This window comes from Eubalaena glacialis, chromosome 14, assembly GCF_028564815.1.
Source record: "Eubalaena glacialis isolate mEubGla1 chromosome 14, mEubGla1.1.hap2.+ XY, whole genome shotgun sequence".
Taxonomy (NCBI): Eukaryota; Metazoa; Chordata; class Mammalia; order Artiodactyla; family Balaenidae; genus Eubalaena; species Eubalaena glacialis.
Window position 1 is genome coordinate 24727337 of NC_083729.1, and position 20222 is coordinate 24747558.

General features: G+C 37.1%; 1 protein-coding gene and 1 long non-coding RNA gene across 5 annotated transcripts in view; one reads left to right on the top strand and one right to left on the bottom strand.

Moving 5' to 3' along the window:
• LCLAT1 (lysocardiolipin acyltransferase 1) overlaps nt 1-20222 on the top strand; it is a 190445-nt gene that overhangs the window by 41107 nt on the left and 129116 nt on the right. For 2 of the 4 annotated variants that reach the window (XM_061211331.1, XM_061211332.1), the window contains exon 2: nt 17497-17665. The exons of 1 other annotated variant lie outside the window; for it this stretch is intronic. In XM_061211331.1, the coding sequence (XP_061067314.1) occupies nt 17501-17665 (165 nt within the window). In that variant the 5' untranslated portion in view covers nt 17497-17500. Of the gene's footprint in view, nt 1-6632; nt 6647-17496; nt 17666-20222 lie in introns of those variants that run through there. One more of the 4 variants, XM_061211333.1, reaches the window with a different exon arrangement.
• Nucleotides 14899-20222, bottom strand: part of LOC133105340 (uncharacterized) — a 171250-nt gene continuing 165926 nt past the window's right edge. The window contains exon 3 of the long non-coding RNA XR_009703836.1: nt 14899-15110. This is a non-coding gene — a long non-coding RNA (uncharacterized LOC133105340). The remainder of the gene's footprint in view (nt 15111-20222) is intronic.

Sequence of the window (20222 nt, forward strand, 5' to 3'; positions counted from 1 at the left end):
CATTGTCTTTCAGAATAAGTCAGAAAAAAACATTTTGTATATTTGTAGCATTCACCCAGAAGTCCATGACGTTTATGAATAAAAGCAGTTAATGGATTTCAGTCTGAAATACTTTGAATCAAAAATTATTTGATTTCATTCATATTGTGAGGTATTAAATAAAAACGACATTTCAGATATTTTTAAGACAAGGCCTACTACAAATAAATACAAATAAAATAATTATGGTCTGTAATATTTCTGCCTTTGCCTACAACACTTGGTTTTTCTGACTTCTTGAAGTTTTTTTCTAGAATAGTGGCTATATATGATTTATCCTTGGTTCCATCTCCTTGTCTAGATACTTTTGTTTCATGAAAGAAAATTACGTAGTGTAGTTTCTTAAGAGTTAACGTCTCTAGGATTCCTTGTAACGGAAGACCATTTTAGGCTGTGGTTCAACTATTTCTCTAAAGCAGTAGTGTCTAACTTTCTCTGAGTTACAAACCCCTCTGATAAAAGTTAGGGATTCTCTCCACAGGGGAAAAATATGTATATATATTATATGTATATTATATATACACATATATTTATAAATAACGTAGCCTACAATTTTAGGGGGTTTATGAAACCTTGAATACATTCTCTGAACCTTCTATGGGTAAACTGCCCTTTGCTGTGTGAAAAATAGATGGTAGATATTTTCTTCATTTGCTTTTATCTATTATAAGAAAAAATACTATGAATGATAGTTGACTTTATTTTATTTGACAAATTGGTGGCATTTTCACTCAGTTTGTATTAATCTGTAGCTTAGAAGTCTTTTATTAAAGGTAATGACATAACTATAGATTTTAGAAATAATGTGATCAAGTTGTTTTGTTTGGTGGTATGAAACAGGGAGAAAAACATTGTATTCCTTGACCAGTCAAATCACTTGATAGATGTTCCCCTGTAACAGTGGTATTTTATGGCTTCCAGTGAATACCAGTAACTTATATTAGAAAAAAACTCCAAAACTATTGATTCAGAATATCAGCTCTTTCATATATGGAAAACATGGGGCCAGTGTCTTTAATATTGTATAATTCACATTTTATACTTCTCATTAGTGGTTAACTCTACCTTCAGTGTTTTGTTTGTGAGGCACCCTATCCAGTCCCTTAATATAAGAAGTTCTGGCTCTTGATTTTTCCCTTTGAAATAAATGTTGTTGAGATTTTTAAAAAATTATGTAAAAGTAATACTCTTTGTCCACAATTTGGAAAAAAATCAACCATAGTCTCACTATGCAGGGACAGTCATTGGTAACATTTTGATGTATTTCTGTCTGGTCTTTTTTCTGTTCTGCGATTTCATTCTGTCTGTGTTTTGGTCCCCTTTGTTCTCTGGCTTCACTTGTATATACTCTTGTTTCTAATTTCTGAGGTGGCAGTTATCCTCACAATTTCTCTTTTCCTTCAGCATTCATGAGCTCCAGGGTAGAGTTGGTTAGAGTTATTCATGTCTTGGTAATGTCCCAGCTAATTAACCGTTTTATTTTGAGATATAATTCACATACCATACAATTCAGCCATTTAAAGTGTACAAGGCAGTGGCTTTTAGACTGTTCAGAGTTGTGTAGCCATCACCACTGTCTAATTTTAGAATTTTTTTTTTAACCCCAAAACGCACTTCATACTCATTAGCAGTCACCCCGTCCACCTGCCTTGAGCCCCAAAGAACCACTAATCTACTTTCTGTCTCTATAGATTTGCCTATTCTGGACACATAAATGAAATCATAGAATATGTGGACTTTTGTGACTGGCTTCTTTCACCTAGCATGAGTTTTCAAAGTCCATCTGTGTTGTAGCATGTATCCAGTACTTCATTCCTTTGTTTGTTGAATGATATCCACTGATGTTTATACTACTTTTGTTTATCCATTTATCAAATGAAGGAGATTTGGGTTGTTTCCACTTTTTGACTGTTATGAATTGTGCTTCTATGAACATTCCTGTATGTTTTTGTGTGGACATATATTTTTATTTCACTTAGGTATATATATATCGAGGAGTGGAATTGCTGGGTTATATGGTACCCTATAGTTAACATTTTGAAGACTATAGTAAGTAATTTGAACAGGGAGGGTAGTCTCTTGAATAACAGGTAAGAGGTATAATAGAGTTACACTAACCTGTCTTTCTGAAATGATTTCATATAGTTATGTTCCTCTCAGTGTGGGTGTGTGTGGTTTTAACTTCTACATCTTACAAGAAAGCCTTGTGTAATAACAGGAAATTGTTGAAATATAGTGAGTGTGCTTGCCATTTATGCAGAAAAATATTGGTGACGTTTTCATTTTTTAAAAAATGCTTGCTGTTAATAATTCATATTGTTTGAAACAATTTCAAAGAAACAAAACCCAACAGAAATCCTGAGACTTTGGAAAAACTTCCTTATGCCTAACCGGTCCCTGTGCAGTGTGCATCATAAGGAATAATGTCAAGAAGTCGGCCTCTTTGTCTCTTTTGTCCTAGCTTGACAGATTACTATTCTTCCTCCAGGCCCAGGCCTTGTTTGCATCTTGATTCCTCCTGCATGTTTTAACTGATTGCCTTAGACCTCCCTTTCTAATGGAGAGAACGCTGAGCTGGTAACTGGAGATGGGGGGTCTTCACCTAGTTCCATCATCACTGGGTGTGGCACTGTGAGCACAGTCAGGTCCCTCAGCTTTTCTGCTTCTCACTTTCTTCACTGGTGTAATGAGACAGTCATCTGTGAAACCAAAAGTTGTTTAAAGCTTGGTGATTTTTTTTAAAATTTACCATTTTATTTATTTTATTACAATTTTTGGCCACGTCATGCGGCTTGAGGGATCTTGGTTCCCTGACCAGGGATTGAACCTGGACCATGGCAGTGAAAGCACTGAGTCCTAACCACTGGACTGCCAGGGAATTCCCAAAGCTCGGTGATCTTAATTCTAGCTCTAGACTTTTAAGGTTTTACAAACTCATTGTCACACTTAACTGATTTTTCATGAATTTGGCATTTTAATATATACTTCCTTGTATTGCCTCCCTCCCTCCTTTCTTTTAAAATTCATTCTTCCCTCTCCATCTAGATGATCCGTCCTAGGAGGGCAAAGACTCTGTTAACAGTAACAAAGAATAGCCTTTGTAATACCTTGCCCGAAGATGGTTAGTGTTTGCTAGTGCAAATATTGTGAGTTTTCAATGACTGCAGAATGACTCTAATTGGTCATATTCTCTGTTTAAATGAAATGATTGAAAAAATTTGGTAAATTTAGATAGATATTTTAACTTTTTTCTCTCTTTTAAAGAGTATGCTTTGACTAAAGTAGACATGGGTATAATGAGAAATGAAAATTCTGTTTTTGGTAACTTTAATAACTTTTCTGCCAGAACTTTATCCTTATGAGACTTATATATGTATATATATTTATGGGCTCATATTTTGTATATAAGAAGAGTGTCAGTAAACTTGCTTGCCTTCTGATAGTCTATGTACCTCCATCACTTAGTACTTTACTTATACATTTTACTGGCTAGCTGTGTGTCTCATGAAGGAAAAAGCAAAACATGAGCTTAAACTTCAAGTTAATGGAGATAAATGCTGTAAAGTAAATTGAATGGTGGTTTTGAGTGACCTTTGTTAGGCCAAGGATTCTTAAGGGTGCCAGTGTAGTTTTAGTTTATCTAGGGTGCTTTATCATTCCTATCTCAGTGTATGTTTTGAGTGGTTTTTAATTTGTCTGTAAAAATTTACTTTTAGTTTAAAGTATGGCAAAGAGTAATTTGGCTAAGAGGTATGGGTTATTTCTACCTCAGCATTTAATCATTTTAAAAATATATATTTATTTATTTATTCGGCTGCGGTGGGTCTTAGTTGGCGGCACGCAGGATCTTTGTTGCCACGTGTGAGATCTTCATTGCGGCATATGGGATTTTGTTCCCTGACCAGGGATCGAACCCAGCCCCGAGTATTGGCAGTGCAGAGTCTTAACCGCTGGACCACCAGAGAAGTCCCCATTTAATCATTTTTACTCTGATTATTGGATCATGGAACAACTGGCATTATTAGTAAGCTGACTCTTTTGGCTGTGCCTAAGCTGCTGCTTTTTTCCTTTCTCTTTCCCTCCTTCCCTTTGTTCCTTCCTGTTTTCCTTTTACTATGTAAGTGGAAATGTTCTCTTTTTAAAACATTATATCAATAGAAAGGTCTATTCCTTTTTGACCACCATCCTTAGTTGCAGCCTCTTCTGTCTTCACTTAAGCAACCATAATAACATTGGCATGTATCATTCTAGACAGATTTATGTGTATTTACATTTATTTATATAAGCCATATAGCATAGGGTTTTTTTGGGGGGGAATGTGGTCCCCCCTTCCAAAAATGGTATCATATTCTTTTTCACTTAGCAATACCTCTTGGAGAGCTGTTCATTTTAAAAAATATAGTTCATTCTTTCCAGCTGGGTAGTATTTCATAATGCTGAAAGTACCACAGTTTTTTTAGCCCTTCCCTCATCAGTGGACATCCACATTTCCGATTTTTGTTGTTGTCATTACAGACAAGGCTACAATGAAACATCTTTGTACTTACAATTGAGTATTTCTCAGGGGTAGATACTGAGAAAGCATTCCTGATGGTAGGCATTCAAAGTTCTAATAGCTACTTATCTGTTTGCCCCCTAAAGTTTATACTCCCCTCCAGCTATGAAGACAAAGATACTACCAAATGATTTTTAGAATATCAAAGGCAAGACTTAGACGTTTTTGTCAGTCTTTGAGAAGAAATGGTGTTTTGTTGTTTCACTTTTGCATTTTCCAGAAAATAGTGAGGTTGAACTCTATTGACTTGACCATTTGTATTTTCTTCCTATAAACTGCATATATTGAATTGGATTACTTATAAAGTGTCCAGTTTAAATGATAACTTTGGGGGTAAATATTGTTGAAATATACATATAGAAAAGTGCATAAACCACAAGTATACAGCTCAGTGAATTTTCATAAAGTGAATACGCCATGTGTAACCAGCCCCCAAATAAGAAACAGAGTGTTGCCAAAGCCCTCGAAGCCCCCTGGTGCCCCTTCCAGTTACTATTCCTGCTCTGCACCTCCCAGGATAACTATTATCCTTACTTCTAATATTATAAATCAGTTTCTATGCTTTTGAATGTTAGATAAATAGAGTTATACAGTATATACTCTCTGCTTCTTTCTCAGTATTAACTTTTGAATACATTTTAAGTAAAAGAATTGTATCAGTGTAGAGATCTGTGAATATTTATACAGATAATTTCTTCTCTCACTAAACTTCAATAGATAAGTAGCGTCATTTTATATAACCCCAAATGTCTGTATACAGTTCTAAGAACTCAGGGTAGACTCCCCCACCAGGGAGTTAACAGACTTGTTTACTGAATTCCAGTTGATAGTTGAAAGTTCTTGCTTCATTTTTGGGTAGAGCTAAGGTTTGACCCTATTCTGCTCTTTAGCTGTCCTGCTGTGTTTTGTCAGAATTTGTAAACTGGTTTTATTTCTTCTGAGTGCTCTGTAACTAGAATGCTGCTTAACCTTTTACTTTCTTTTTGTATCTGGGAAAGTATTATTCTCGTGCTGCTTCAGGAAGAATGAAACCATATAGTTTGCCCCTTTCCTGTTATTGTCTGTTGGTTTCCCAAACAGGTAAATGTGCCAGAGCACCTTTAAACATTATCCTTTTAGCTTCCCCTGGTTGCATTATAAGTGCTTAATTGATAAGCAGAGGTGTTTTAAGTTCTGTCTTTTTGGTTTATTTTTTGTTACTTGTTTCTTTTGGCGATTTGCTTATAAAGGAGTATACTTTTTTGTCTTCAGAATACCTAGAACATAAACTGTTAAATACAAATTTCTAGTGGTTTCCTGACACTATGCTTTAGTAGAGACCTAGTTTCTTTTGTATTTTTTTTAATTAGTAAAATGTGTAAACATAAATAAGGTCACTATAGGTGACAATGTTTAAATTTGTTTATTTATTTGTTTATTTTTGGCTGCGTTGGGTCTTTGTTGCTGCGCACAGGCTTTCTCTAGTTGCGGCGAGCGGGGACTACTCTTCGTTGTGGTGCGCGGGCTTCTCATTGTGGTGGCTTCTCTTGTTGCGGAGCACGGGCTCTAGGCACACGGGCTTCAGTAGTTGCGGCTCGTGGGCTCAGTAGTTGTGGCTCGCGGGCTCTAGAGCGCAGGCTCAGTAGTTGTGGTGCACGGGCTTAGTTGCTCCGCGGCATGTGGGATCTTCCCAGACCAGGGCTCGAACCCATGTCCCCTGCATTGGCAGGTGGATTCTTAACCACTGGGCCACAGGGAAGTCCTAAATTTATTTTTAATTAATAGTCTGCTTCCTAAAAGAATTTAAAGTGATTTACAATGAAAGACATATGGCAATAATGCCAATAAGAATAAAAATATAAGATTGTAAGAGGAGAAAAAGATAATAATAACCATAATCTTTGCTTCTAAAATTGGATGTTAAATTTAGCTTTGAGCCTCTGTCTTTCAGGACTTGAAAGGAAAACAAATACAGTTGTCACTGGGGAATAAAGAAGCACACCATTTCATCAGTCGACAGATGTGTTTATGTTATTAAATTCCAAAAAATGAAGACATGTTCGTCAAAATCAGGTCATGCAAATTAACATGCATCCAGGGATTTAGAAATGTATTGGTGGATTTAAAAGAAATTAATCAGCTCATAAACATTTCACTTATGTTTGTGAAAAAACTAAATCAGTGCGATTGTATAAGTGAAGTATTCACCTAGGTTACAAAATTAGAGCGTAAAGAGCATTTGCTTAAACGACTTAAATAGTTAACAGTTAATTTTCAGTTTGTGGAATAATCTCAATAATCAGGCTATGATTGTTTTAGCTGACTGTTAAAACGTTTTCATTTTCATTGTGAAGCGGTATTTTGCAATAACTATTATTACATATCGTATATACGCAGTGATTGACATTAGTGTTCACGCTCTCATCTTATGTATTTGATTTTGTCACTTGAATCAGGATCAACATGTTGCTTATTTATTTTGGAGCAGTCTTAGAAAAATTATAAACTTGTCCCATATATTTGTCTCCACTGATTCCCAAGGACTGCTTTTTCTGGCAGAGTATTTGATTAGGGGTTATAACAAAGAGAGATCATCCTAACCTGAATTAATGTGTTCTTAAAATTTTTATAATTAAAATATCTTTAATTGTAAATTATATGTTTATTCTTTATAAAATTAGGGTAATATAGAAATACATGAATTAACAAGTGAAAGCTGTGTTTTTCCGTTTCCACCAAGGATGGTAATAACTAAAACCGTTTTTGTTGCTTTTGCTAATGTAGCATATAATTAGAAGAGTGTATGATATACGGTGTGTGTGCAGATTGGCAAATATTGCCGCTGATAGAATAGTCTAAAAGTCGTTGTTGGTGAACATATAAATAGCCACCATACTTAAGAAATAGAATATTACCAGTACCTTTAGAAGTCTCCTGTGTGCCCCACCACGACAGCTAGTATCCTTTTATGCTGATTGTTCTTTTACTTTAAAATTTTACCTATCTACGTATCCCTATACAATTTATTTATTTATTTATTGAGAACTTGAGAAGTCAGCGTAATCTATCAAACACTGCCATCAAACACTGCTGCCACCAGATAGATGAAGGCTTCTACAGGTACAGAGTCTCTGGGTGATAGTCAGACCTCAGCTTCCCAGAGGATTCACCAGATAGATCCTTTTTTAGGGGAAGTCAGTGGGCAGGTTCATGCATAACTAAGTCCTGGAAAACTACTGTGGAGGGCTCACCACAGTCAGGACTCTGCAGATGTTGACTCTCCGGTAGGAATAATGCTTCTAAATTCACCATGCCCTCCCTCCACTTCTCAGGAGTAGGTCAGAGCAGAGTACTTAGGATAGATAAAATGAGTGTCATCAGCTGATCTGGCAGCTGTGTATGGAAGAGAGAACAGGAATTTTACTAGCACATGTTCAAGAAGCCAAGTACAGATTAGAATCTGTGCCAGCTTTACCTGGGCATTCTGTTCTTGGCTCAAAAAAAGATGGTTTGTTTAGCAGCAAGGATTTTGGTGATACAGCTTTCAAAGAGTCTTTCTCTTGAGTCACCCTCCCCCAGTTTGTTTAGATTGGATGCCTTCTCTGTTTCATGCATGGCTGTCACCCTGGGATCTCCCTTCATGATCATTTTGGAGGTTCTCACATGTGTTGGATCTCTTGTTTCCTGTATTTCAAGTCTCCCTCAGTCTTGTTTACTCTTTTGTTTTAGCAGAGCCCGTTTTCCAATAGCTTCTTGAAAAAAGATTGTATGGGAGGTAACTTTGAGACCTTGCGATAGTGTTTTTACTATCCTTACACTTGATTGAAAGAGTGACTGGATGGAATAATTTTCTTGAGAATTTTGTAGGTATTGTTCTGTTTTAATCTTGCTTCTGGTATTGCTGCCGAGTCCAAATCCAGTCTAATTTTTGATCCTTTACATGTGACCCATTTTCATCCCCTCCAGAGGTTTTGTAGAATGTCCATCATTTCCTCTATTCTGAAAGTTACAGCGACGTGCCCTGGTGAGCATTTGTTTTCATCCGTTATCCTAGCTTTCAGTAGACTCTGTTAATGTGGAGTGTCATGTCCTCCTGTTCTGGGGAGTTTCTTTGAATTAATTTGTTGCTGATTTCCTCCCCTCCAGTTTCTCACTACTTTCTTTTTGAAGTTTATACGATTTGCCTATGAGACCTCTGTCTTGGTCCTCTAATATTCTTTCTACTTTCCATCTCTTTATCTTCTGCTTGACTTTTGGGGGGATTTCTTCAGCTTTATTTTCTAACTCTTCTGTTGAGTGTTTCATTTTTGCTAATGTTTTTACTAAACATTTGCTGTGTTTTAAACTTCCAGTAGCTCTCATTCTCTGAATGTTTCCATTCTTCATTTTATTTAAAATTTTTTTCCCCACAAGTACATATTATTCTTGTCTACCAGATGCAGTATCTCTTGTCTTTCTGAAAATGTTAAAGATAGTTTTTTTCTCCCTGAATAGTTTGTTTCTTTCAAGTATACTTTTTTCTGTTTGTTTTGGTATCTAATGTCATGTTAAAGTCTTTCTTCAGATGTCTCATAATCTACTCACAGTAAAAAATAGGGGACTTACAAAGAAGCTTGCATACAGGTGAGGGTTATATGAACTTTGGGCTTCACTGCAGGGTGATTAGCTGGACTTTTTATTACAGCTAATAAAAAGGGAACCACCAGTATTCCTATATTTTCATCTTCCCTCATGGTCTGGTCAGACTCCTCAGAGAAGTGTGCTCCAGTAAGTCAGCATAGAGCTGTGCTATTCATATTCAATACAGTAGCCACATGTGGCTACTTAAATTTAAATACCATTAAATTAATAATTCAGTTCCCCAGTTGAACTAGCCAAATTTCAAGGGCTCAGTGGCCACATGTAGTTAATGGCTGCCATGTTGGACAGCACAGCTATTGAACATTTCCATCATTGCAGAAAGTTTTATTGGAGTGCACTGGACCAGGACTAAAATCTTGTTGCAGTCATTTGAGAGCTCAGGGAGGGAAGACTCTGGGGGGTCTCAGCATTCGCGATTCAGTAGGTATATGGTTACTTAATCCCACTGTTCTTAGAGCAGTTACTGCCCTCAGCTGTGTGTCCCCCAGCCCAGAAACTCTGTTTTACTTTCTCCAGAGAAGACAAAGGCTGAAACAATATGCTTAACTCTTCATATTACTTTTATTACTCAGTATTTACTTTTTGGCCTTTAAGTCTTACTGGTCCCAGTTCTGGATTCTCCACTGCATTTTCCAGGAATGCCCCTGGTAATAGGTTCTTTATCTCACCTCTCTCAGTATAAACAGCGTTAGGGACTTTTCATTAAGAGAACCAAGTCCCATAGTTCTTCACCTGTAAATACCACTGATATAATTAATATCTTATTTTTGAGGCTTTTGTTTAAATTGGAGGCGAATGTTTGGTAAAGTGACTATTTTAGGACACATTTGACATTATCAAGGTTTATGGCAAGGTCTTTTGATAATAAAACCTCCAATTTATAAATCCACTATGGTGCATGTGCAGTAAGTAGAACAGACTAAAGGCCCATTGAGATTAGGATACTGGATAGTTGGCCAGATTATTACTACCTAAATGATTTGTTTTTTGACACTAGTTTTGCAATATTCAAATTTCAACATTGAGTTTCAGCAAAATTACAGATTACTTACATGTCATGAACCTTTGGGTTGTTCATGAATATGAATCTGTAGGTGTTAAGTATGTAAATAACGAGAGCCTTTTGTAAAGTGCCTGGCAAATATTAGGTGCTCAAAATTTGAGGGAATTTTTCCTAACTTCCTCACCTGTGAGCATCCTGGTTAAGTGGTGTGGTCATGATCATCAGGCTGTTGAGAAGTGGAACTGGATCAGGTGCTCCTGGTTCACAGACCTCTTTGATACCAGCATCTGTCAATGCTGGATTTTTGCTGACAATGCCGTGCACTGTTTTAGAGGGCAGAGAAGCTCTTTGCTCTTAATCAGTATACAGGTTGGTTTTATTGAGTCCAGGCTTATCTACACCATGTCACTTTTGACATTTATTCTAAAACATGAGTCATACGCCTTAGGTTTTTTCCCACCCATGGTGACATGCTCAAGGTGGTATTCTTGTCTATCCTGCCCTGGGTGTGTGCACTTTGTCTTTAGGACCTGGGTCTTCTTGATTTCTTGCAGCTCCCCGATGTATATACCCTATACCTCATTAATATGTAATGAGTTACAGTTCCTTGTTTAAGCCATGCTGTTTCAAATTTCTGTGACTCTACATGTTTTTTTGTTTGTTTTAAATTTATTTATTTATTTGTTTTTATTTTTGGCTGTGCTGGGTCTTCGTTGCTGTGCGCCGGCCTTCTGTAGTTGCAGCGAGCGGGGGCTACTCTTCGTTGTGGTGCGCGGGCTTCTCATTGTCGTGGCTTCTCTTGTTGCGGAGCACGGGCTCTAGGCACGCGGGCTTCAGTAGTTGTGGCTCACGGGCTCTAGAGCGCAGGCTCAGTAGTTGTGGTGCACCGGCTTAGTTGCTCTGCGGCATGTGAGATCTTCCCGAACCAGGGTTTGAACCCGTGTCTGCTGCGTTGGCAGGCGGATTCTTAACCACTGCAGGGTTAGGCTTCCAGGGAAGCCCTACATGTTTTGTTTTATTGTCTGGAGTAATCTCTCCCCTCCCCCAATTTCTCATCCTCTAAGTGTCTAACACCTTCTTTAATCCCTTTTAGCAGAGCGCCTCTTGCCTTGCTTTGATCTATCCTTAACACCTGTTACATACCTCTATTATAGTATGTATCACACCAAATTGCAATCGTTTCTTAGCACACTTAGCTTCCCTCCTAGACTATGAGAGCAATGCTAGTTAATATTTGAATTGTTATGTGAACTAAAAAACTAAGGAAATTTTATGAAGTAAAACGTCTTTCCTTCCTGAGCAAGGAACTGTAAGTATCCCTAATAGATTCCCTTAATCCTTGTCAGGGAGTATCCTCCCACATTGTCATACTCTAGGAATAATATGTGCAACTGAATAAGAAGTCCAGGTGGGCTATGTTTTGGTTCCTGCCTTTGCTTGGCATTGTAGTCATTGGAACCACAGATGGTTAGACAAGGGCAAGCATCAGAATCAGAATCAGATTATGAGGTAGGAAGTTAGTGGGTAAGAGATCTTAACTCATTGTGAAGGGACAGTGGTCTTAAGGGGAAAAGTTCCTGGGTTACACTGAAGTAGGCATAGCTTTTCAAGAAGATCTACAGTTTAGTTCTATGTATCTGTACTCAGCAATAAAATGGATATGCCATTTTAAAACTTATGATTATTTCTTTTCCAAATGGCTTTTATTTTTTGAGAACGCTATCAGTATTATACAAAGAATGCACAGAAATATTGAATTACGGTGTTTGTGATTACCTTTGCAGTGAGGCGGCCCTTATTTTAAAGGATTTTAAAAGATTAGGTGGTTCATTTACCAGTTATTTAACCAGATTTTTTTCCAGCAGAAGCTGGCAACTCCCATCCTCAGCTCTCCCCAAGTTTTTGTATGCTATACGTTAAGTACTAGGGAGTGTTAAGGTAAGAAAGACGTTAGATTTCCTCATTAAGTTCCTATAAACTTCTCTAACATTCAGAATAATTTTTGCATGAGATATTAAAAATTTGGTTTAGATTTATGACATCTTGATTTTGTATACTGTTTATTTTAAAGTGTGTGTGTTTAATTACAAAAGAAGTATGTGCTTGAAAAAGAACATAATGTTGAATTTTAGACTGAGCATGGACTCTGACACCACATTACCTGGATTCAAATCCCAGCTCTGCCATTTCCTAGCTGTATAATCTTGAGCATATTACTTAACCACTTTGTGCCTCGGTATCCTTATATATAAAGTGTGGGGTAATGAAAATATCTACACCATGGGATTATTGTGAGTATTAAACAGGTTCACACATTTAAAATATATGAAACAGTGCCTGGCGTATTCTAAAAGCTTGACATAGTTTAGATGTCATTATAATTGAAATAATCCAGACGTAGAATTCCCCAGATCATAAGAGCTTAATGAATATTCTATCAGATTTTATCTCACATAGCATAATCTTTTTAATTTAGTTCTTAATCTGCATACAGTAAAGATCAGTAAATATACGTTTTGTGAGCTTCAACAAATGCATGGTCTTGTAACCATCACTGCAGTTGGGAAATAGAAGTTTCCTCAACCCCTAAAACTTCCCTTGTGCTACCCCTTCACAGTCAAACACTCCCCCTACCCCTAACCTTTTGACAACCACTGATCTGTTCCCTCCATATAGTTTTGCCTTTTCCAGAATGTCATATAAATGAAAACATACAGTTAAAAAGAAATCATGCCTTTTGAGCCTGGCTTCCTTCACTCAGCATAATGCATTTGACGTTAACCCCAGATGTTGCATGTATCGGTCATATGTTTTTTCACTGCTGAGTAGTAGTCTTTTCTATGGATGTATTAGAGTGTGTTTATCCCCTCACCCGTGACTGACATTTGGGTTGTTTCTAGTTTTTTGCAATTATGAATAATCCTGCTGAAAACAATTGTGTGCAGGTTTGTGTGTCAACGTAAGTTTTCAATTTGTTCTGGATATTCAGTAGTGGGATTGCTGGGTTATATCGTAAATGTACATTTAATATTTTAAGAAACTGTAAAGCTGTTTTCCAAAGTGGCCATACCATTTTGCATTCCCACCAGCAACGTGTGTGAGTTCTGGTTGCTCTGCATCCTTACCAGCACTTGGTTTAGCCAGTTTTTGTTTTTTTTTTCAATTTTATTTATTCTAAATAAGTGTGTAGCTAGCATAATTCTTAACCGAGTTTTCTATCAAATCCTTGAGACTTGGAAGAAGAGAGAGAATAGGGCTAGATTAAATGCAGAGTTCATAAGGAGGAGCTGGAGAGACTGTTAGATTTGTAAGAGCTTGGTATGTCTGTCACGTTCACTGTTGTATCCCCAAATGACTGGCACAGGGCCTGACACACAGTAGGAATCTCTTTGCATGTTTATTGAATCACTGTACACATGATTGAGAGGTTAGGGAAGAAACAGGAGTAGGATGGAAAAGTAATTTTAGATTAGACTTGGTTTGAGTAATCCCAGTATATTCACGTGACACATCTCTTAACTCTTCTGGTCCTTAGTTTCATCACTGTAAATTGAAAAGATTCTGTTAGATGATACCTAAGCTCCTTTAACTATAATTTTTTTCCTTTTAATGACATCAAATGAGAAGTAGTTTAGTAAGTGAGGAAGAAGCATGTCAGAGCTTTTGATGGGGAGGTAGTTGTATATAGATGTAATGTGAAGTATAGCCCTTCAGGGAGTTGAGGGGTGAGTATCTAAACAGAGAGCTAGCTAATGGCAGAAACAAACAGTAGATTAAAAAAAAGGTAGTTACAGGGGGGTTTTCAAATCGAGTAGTAGCATTGCAGGGATATTTTGGGGGCAGGGGTTTTGAAAGGAAATAGGGGTTGAGAATACTAAATTTAGCAGCTCCTTTTTAATTATTATTTTAGACTGGAGAGAAGTGGCCTATAGTGTCTTTTAATGCAAAGAGGAGGAGCTGAGCCTCAGAGAAAGCAAAGCCAAGGGTGTGTAGAACTACAGACCATCCTGGGCCCTGTGTGAGCAAATTGTTTGGCTACTGTTTTCCAGTGTTCTTTTTCTCCACCCTCACTCCCTCAACCCGCTTCTTAGAAGTTCAGATCTAGAGTTTAGCAGAAAGCCAGTTCTTAGCAGATATTTGTTTTATTTGTACTTTGAAGGATTTTGTATATAACACTGTCAAGTATTGGTAGAGATTTAAAAATATACCAAATATGCAGAAAAACTTGATTCGGCGTAAGAGACTTGACCTGTTTTGTTTGTCTGACTGACATTTTTTAAAGCACCATGACATTTGAAATTTTATTTCTTTTTCCTGTTGTGATTCTTTTCAAATATTCAGAGGTCTTTAAGACTCCGCACTCCCAATGCAGGGGGCCCAGGTTCGTTCCCTGGTCAGGGAACTAGATCCCACATTCATGCCGCAACTAAGAGTTTGCATGCCACAACTAAGGAGCCCACCGACTGCAATTAAGACCCGGCGCAACCAAATAAATAAATGAATAAACAAAATAAAACAAATATTAAAAAAAATATTCAGAGGTCTTAATTGCTGAAATACCTTTTTTTAAAAAAATTTATTTTACTTACTTATTTTATTTTTGGCTGCGCTGGGTCTTCATTGCTGCGCGCGGGCTTTCTCTAGTTGCGGTGAGCGGGGGCTCCTCTTTGTTGCGGTGCGCGGGCTTCTCATTGCGGTGGCTTCTCGTTGCGGAGCACGGGCTCTAGGTGCACTGGCTTCAGTAGTTGTGGCACGCAGGCTCAGTAGTAGTGGTGCATGGGCTTAGTTGCTCCGTGGCATGTGGGATCTTCCTGGACCAGGGCTCGAACCTGTGTCCCCCGCGTTGGCAGGTGGACTCCTAACCACTGCGCCACCAGGGAAGCCCTGAAATACCTTTTTTAATATATAAATTTTAAGGTCATTATTGTTTTCATGGTTTTAATGTTTCCAACGGTTTTATTATCCTGAAGCAAACCATGTTTTTGCTCTCATAGAGTTTAGGTTGTAAAATCAAATGTTTGATTATTCATTTTAGACTGTGCTTCCAACAGTTTATTTTTAAAACATCAATATTTTGTTCATCTGGTTATGAGGACCCTCAAAAGTAATCCATTGGCAAATAATTTAAGAAAGTGAGTGAGGAGTCTGACTTCTACTTAACCTTTCAGCTCATAAAGACCAATTGCCCAAAGATATTACTTTTAGGTTCTAATGTAAAGAATTAATATTTCTAGATTTAAAAAATTCTTTTTTAGTGCACTCTGTAAAATTGCCATCACTTTTAGGCACAGTCACCCTTAGGAAGCTGTTCTGCAGTTCTTAGTCCATTAAATCTACTTTTTATAGTAAGAGATTAAAAAAAAACTCTGGAATATTTTAAAATTTTGTGTTGGATAAAGTCTTAGAAAAGAAAATATACAGTTTTATGTTAATACTAATAAGCAGAACAAAAAGCAAGGCTTTTTAAACAGCTTTCTTTTTGGGGGGAGGTCAGTTGAGAGTATCTCTTTTTTTTCTTTATTTCAATTTAAAAAAAAGAAAAGTTGATCTATAATGTTGTGTTAGTTTCTGCTATACAGCAGAGTGATTCAGTTATACATATATATATGTATTCTTTTTCATACTTTTCCATTATGGTTTATTACAGAATATTGAATTTAATTCCCTGTGCTATACAGCAGGACATTGTTGTTTACCTTGTTGTTGTACTGCTAGTCCAAAACTCCTACCACTTCCCTCCCCCACCCCCTTTCCCCTTTGGTAACCATAAGTTTGTTTTCTATGACTGAGTCTGTTTCTGTTTCATAAATAAGTTCATTTGTGTCATATTTTAGATTCCATGTATAAGTGATAGCATATGGTATTTGTCTTTCTCTTTCTGATTTACTTCACTTAGTATGATAGTCTCTAGGTCCATCCATGTTGCTGTAAATGGCATTATTTCATTACTTTTTATGGCTGAGTAGTACGCCATTTTGTATATATAACTCATCTTCTTTGTCTATTCATCTGTCAGTGGACATTTAGGTTGCTTCCGTGTCTTGACTATTGTAAATAGTACTACTGTGAACACTGAGGTGCACATATCTTTTTGGATTTTGGTTTTCTCTGGATAAATGCCCAGGAGTGGGATTGCTGGATCATATGGTAGCTCTATTTTTAGTTTTTGAAGGAATCTCCATACTGTTTTCCATGGTGGCTGCACCAATTTACATTCCCACCAACAGTGTAGGAAGGTTCTCTCTTCTCCACAACCTCTCCAGCATTTGTTATTTGTAGACTTTTCAGTGGCCATTCTGACCAGTGTGAAGTACCTCATTGTAGTTTTAATTTGTATTTCTCTAATAATTAGCGATGTTGAGCATCTTTTCATGTGCCTATTGAGCATCTGTATGTCTTCTTTGGAGAAATATTTATTTAGGTTTTCTGCCCATTTTTTGATTGGGTTGTTTTTTTGTTATTGAATTGTATGAGCTGTTTGTATATTTTGGTAATTAAGGCCTTGTCAGTCAAATTGTTGGCAGATATTTTCTCCCATTCATAGGTTGTCTTTTCGTTTTGTTTGTGGTTTCCTTTGCAGTGTAAAAGCTTATAGGTTTGATTAGTTCCCATTTGTTTATTTTTGCTTTTACTTCTGTTGCCTTGGGAGACTGACCTAAGGAAACATTGCTAAGTCAGGGAATGTTTTGCCTGTGTTCTCTTCTAGGAGTTTTATGGTGTCATGTCCTATATTTAAGCCATTTTGAGTTTATATTTGTGTATGGTGTGAGGGTATGTTCTAACTTCATTGATTAACATGTGGCTGTCCAGCTTTCCCAGCACCACTTGCTGAAGAGATTGTCTTTTCTCCACTGTATATTCTTGCTTGCATTGTCAAAGATTTTTTTTTTTTTTTTTTGGCTGTGCCACCTGGCATGCAGAATCTTAGTTCCCCAGCCAGGGATCCAATCTGTGCCCCCTGCAGTGGAAGCGCAGAGTCCTAACCACTGGACCATCAGGGATTTCCTGTTGAAGATTAATTGACCATAGGTGTGTGGGTTTATTTCTGGGCTCTGTATTCTGTTCCACTGATAAATATATCTCTTTTGGGGGAGGGTATCCATTTCTAATGTTCTGACTTGTTAGACCTGTAGGTCATGTAAGAGGGCATTCAAGCTCATATTCTTTATCAGGGCCCATTCTGTAGCCCTATAATTAAAGATTATTACATGTATCATTCTGAAATTGAATTTGGGCAGTTACAGTAACAAAATATATCGATATTTTTTGTGTCTTTCAGAATCATGGTGTCATGGAGAGGGATATACTTTATACTCACTCTGTTTTGGGGAAGCTTTTTTGGAAGCATTTTCATGCTGGGTCCCTTTTTACCTTTGATGTTTATATACCCATCTTGGTATCGCTGGATCAACAACCGCCTTGTGGCAACCTGGCTCACGCTACCTGTGGTAAGTTAAACAGCAGAGAAAGAGACCATACCAAAGTGGCCTAGCCTATTGATTTGTATTTTGTTAGAGTCAGATTTAGTCAAATATTAGAAGAAACATATTCGTGTTACATAAGAAGCACATTAGTTTTTGTATTTCCCCCTTTAAATGAAAGAGAGAAATGAAGTAATTCATGTTCTTGAAATAAAATATGTATTTAAAGGGCTATATTCCAAAATTGAGTTTCTTCCATATTCCTAATGAATTTTATTTTCCTTCACTGGGGTATACTTTAGTAAAATGCAAAAATCTAAAGATGCAGACTGAAGAATTTTTACATTGTTAATTTTATATTGCATTTCCGTTTATTTTATTTATTTATTTTTATTTTTATTTTATTTATTTTATTTTTGGCTGCATTGGGTCTTTGTTGCTGCGTGCGGGTTTTCTCTGGTTGCGGCGAGGGGGGGCTACTCTTTGTTGTGGTGTGCGGGCTTCTCATTGCAGTGGCTTCTCTTGTTGCGGAGCACGAGCTCTAGGCACGTGGGCTTAAGTAGTTGTGGCACGCAGGCTCAGTAGTTGTGGTTCACAGGCTCTAGAATGCAGGCTCAGTAGTTGTGGCACACGGGCTTAGTTGCTCTGCAGCCTGTGGGATCTTGCCAGACCAGGGCTCGAACCCGCGTCCCCTGCATTGGCAGGAGGATTCTTAACCACTGTGCCACCAGGGAAGCCCTATTTTATTTTATTTTGTATTTCTCTTGCTTCTTCTTTTTTTTTTTTTTTGGTCTTATTTATTTATTTATTTATTTAATATACATGTATCTATTCTTTTTCAAATTCTTTTCCCATTTAGGTTATTACAGAATATTGAGCAGAGTTCCCTTTGCTATACAGTGGGTCCTTGTTGGTTATCTATTTTAAATATAATGTGTGTATATTGTCAATCCCAAACTCCCAATTTATCCTCCCCCCCCCCCACCACTTCCCCTTTGGTAACCATAAGTTTGTGATTGTGTTTCTGGATAAGTGCATTTCTATCTTTTTTTTTTAAGATTCCGCATACAAGCAATATCATATGATATTTATCTTTCTCTGTCTGACTTACTTCACTTAGTATGATAATCTCCAGGTCTATCCATGTTGTTGCAAATGGCATTATTTCATTCTTTTTAATGGCAGAGTAATATTCCATTGTATATATGTACCACAGCTTTACCCATTCATCGGTCGATGGACATTAGGTTGCTTCCATGTCTTGCCTATCATAAACAGTGCTGCAATGAACATTGGGGTGCATGTATGCTTTTGAACCATAGTTTTCTCCAGATATATGCCCAGGAGTGGGATTGCTGGATCGTATGGTAGTTCTATTTTTAGTTTTTTAAGGACCCTCCATACTGTTTTCCATAGTGGCTCTACTAATTTACATTCCCACCAACAGTGTAGGAGGCTTCCATTTTCTCCACACCCTCTCCATCATTTATTGTTTGTAGACTTTTTGATGATGGCCATTCTGATCGGTGTGACGTGATATCTCTCTGTAGTTTTGATTTGCATTTCTCTAATAATTAGCAATGTTGAGCATCTTTTCATGTACCTCTTGACCATCTGTATGTCTTTGGAGAAATATTTATTTAGGTCTTCTGCCCATTTTTTGATTGGGTTGTTTGTTTTATTGATATTGAGCTGCACGAGCTGTTTGTAAATTTTGGAGATTAATCCCTTGTCGGTCGCATTGTTTGCAAATATTTTCTCCCATTCTGTGGGGTGTCTTTTTGTTTTGTTTATGGTTTCCTCTGCTGTGAAAAAGCTTTTGAGTTTAAATAGGTCCCATTAGTTTATTTTTGTTTTTATTTCCATTACTCTAGCAGATGGATTGAAAAAGATCTTGCTGTGTTTTATGTCAAAGCGTGTCCTTCCTATGTTTTTCTCTAAGAGTTTTATAGTATCGGGTCTTTTTAGGTCTTTCATTCATTTTGAGTTTATTTTTGTGTCTGGTGTTTGAGAATGTTCTACTATCATTCTTTTACAGGTAGCTGTACAGTTTTCCCAGCACCATTTATTGAAGAGACTGACTTTTCTTCATTGTACAATCTTTCCTCCTTTGTCGTAGATTAGTTGACCATGGATGTGTGGGTTTATTTCTGGGCTTTCCATCCTGTTCCATTGATCTATATTTCTGTTTTTGTGCCAGTACCATACTGTTTTGATGACTGTAGCTTTGTAGTATAATATGAAGTCAGGGAGCCTGGTTCCTCCATTTCTGTTTTTCTTTCTCAGGATAATTTGATAGGGATTGCATTGAATCTGTAGATTGCCTTGAGTAGTATAGTCATTTCGACACTATTGACTCATCCAACCCAAGAACATGGTATATTCTTCCATCTGTTTGTGTCTTTGATTTCTTTCATCAGTGTCTTACGGTTTTCAGAGTACAGGTCTTTTGTCTCCTTAGGTAGGTTTATTCCTAGGTATTTTATTCTTCTTGATGTGACAGTAAATGGGATTGTTTCTTCAACTTCTCTTTCTGATCTTTCATTGTTAGTGTATAGAAATGTAACAGATTTCTGTGCATTAA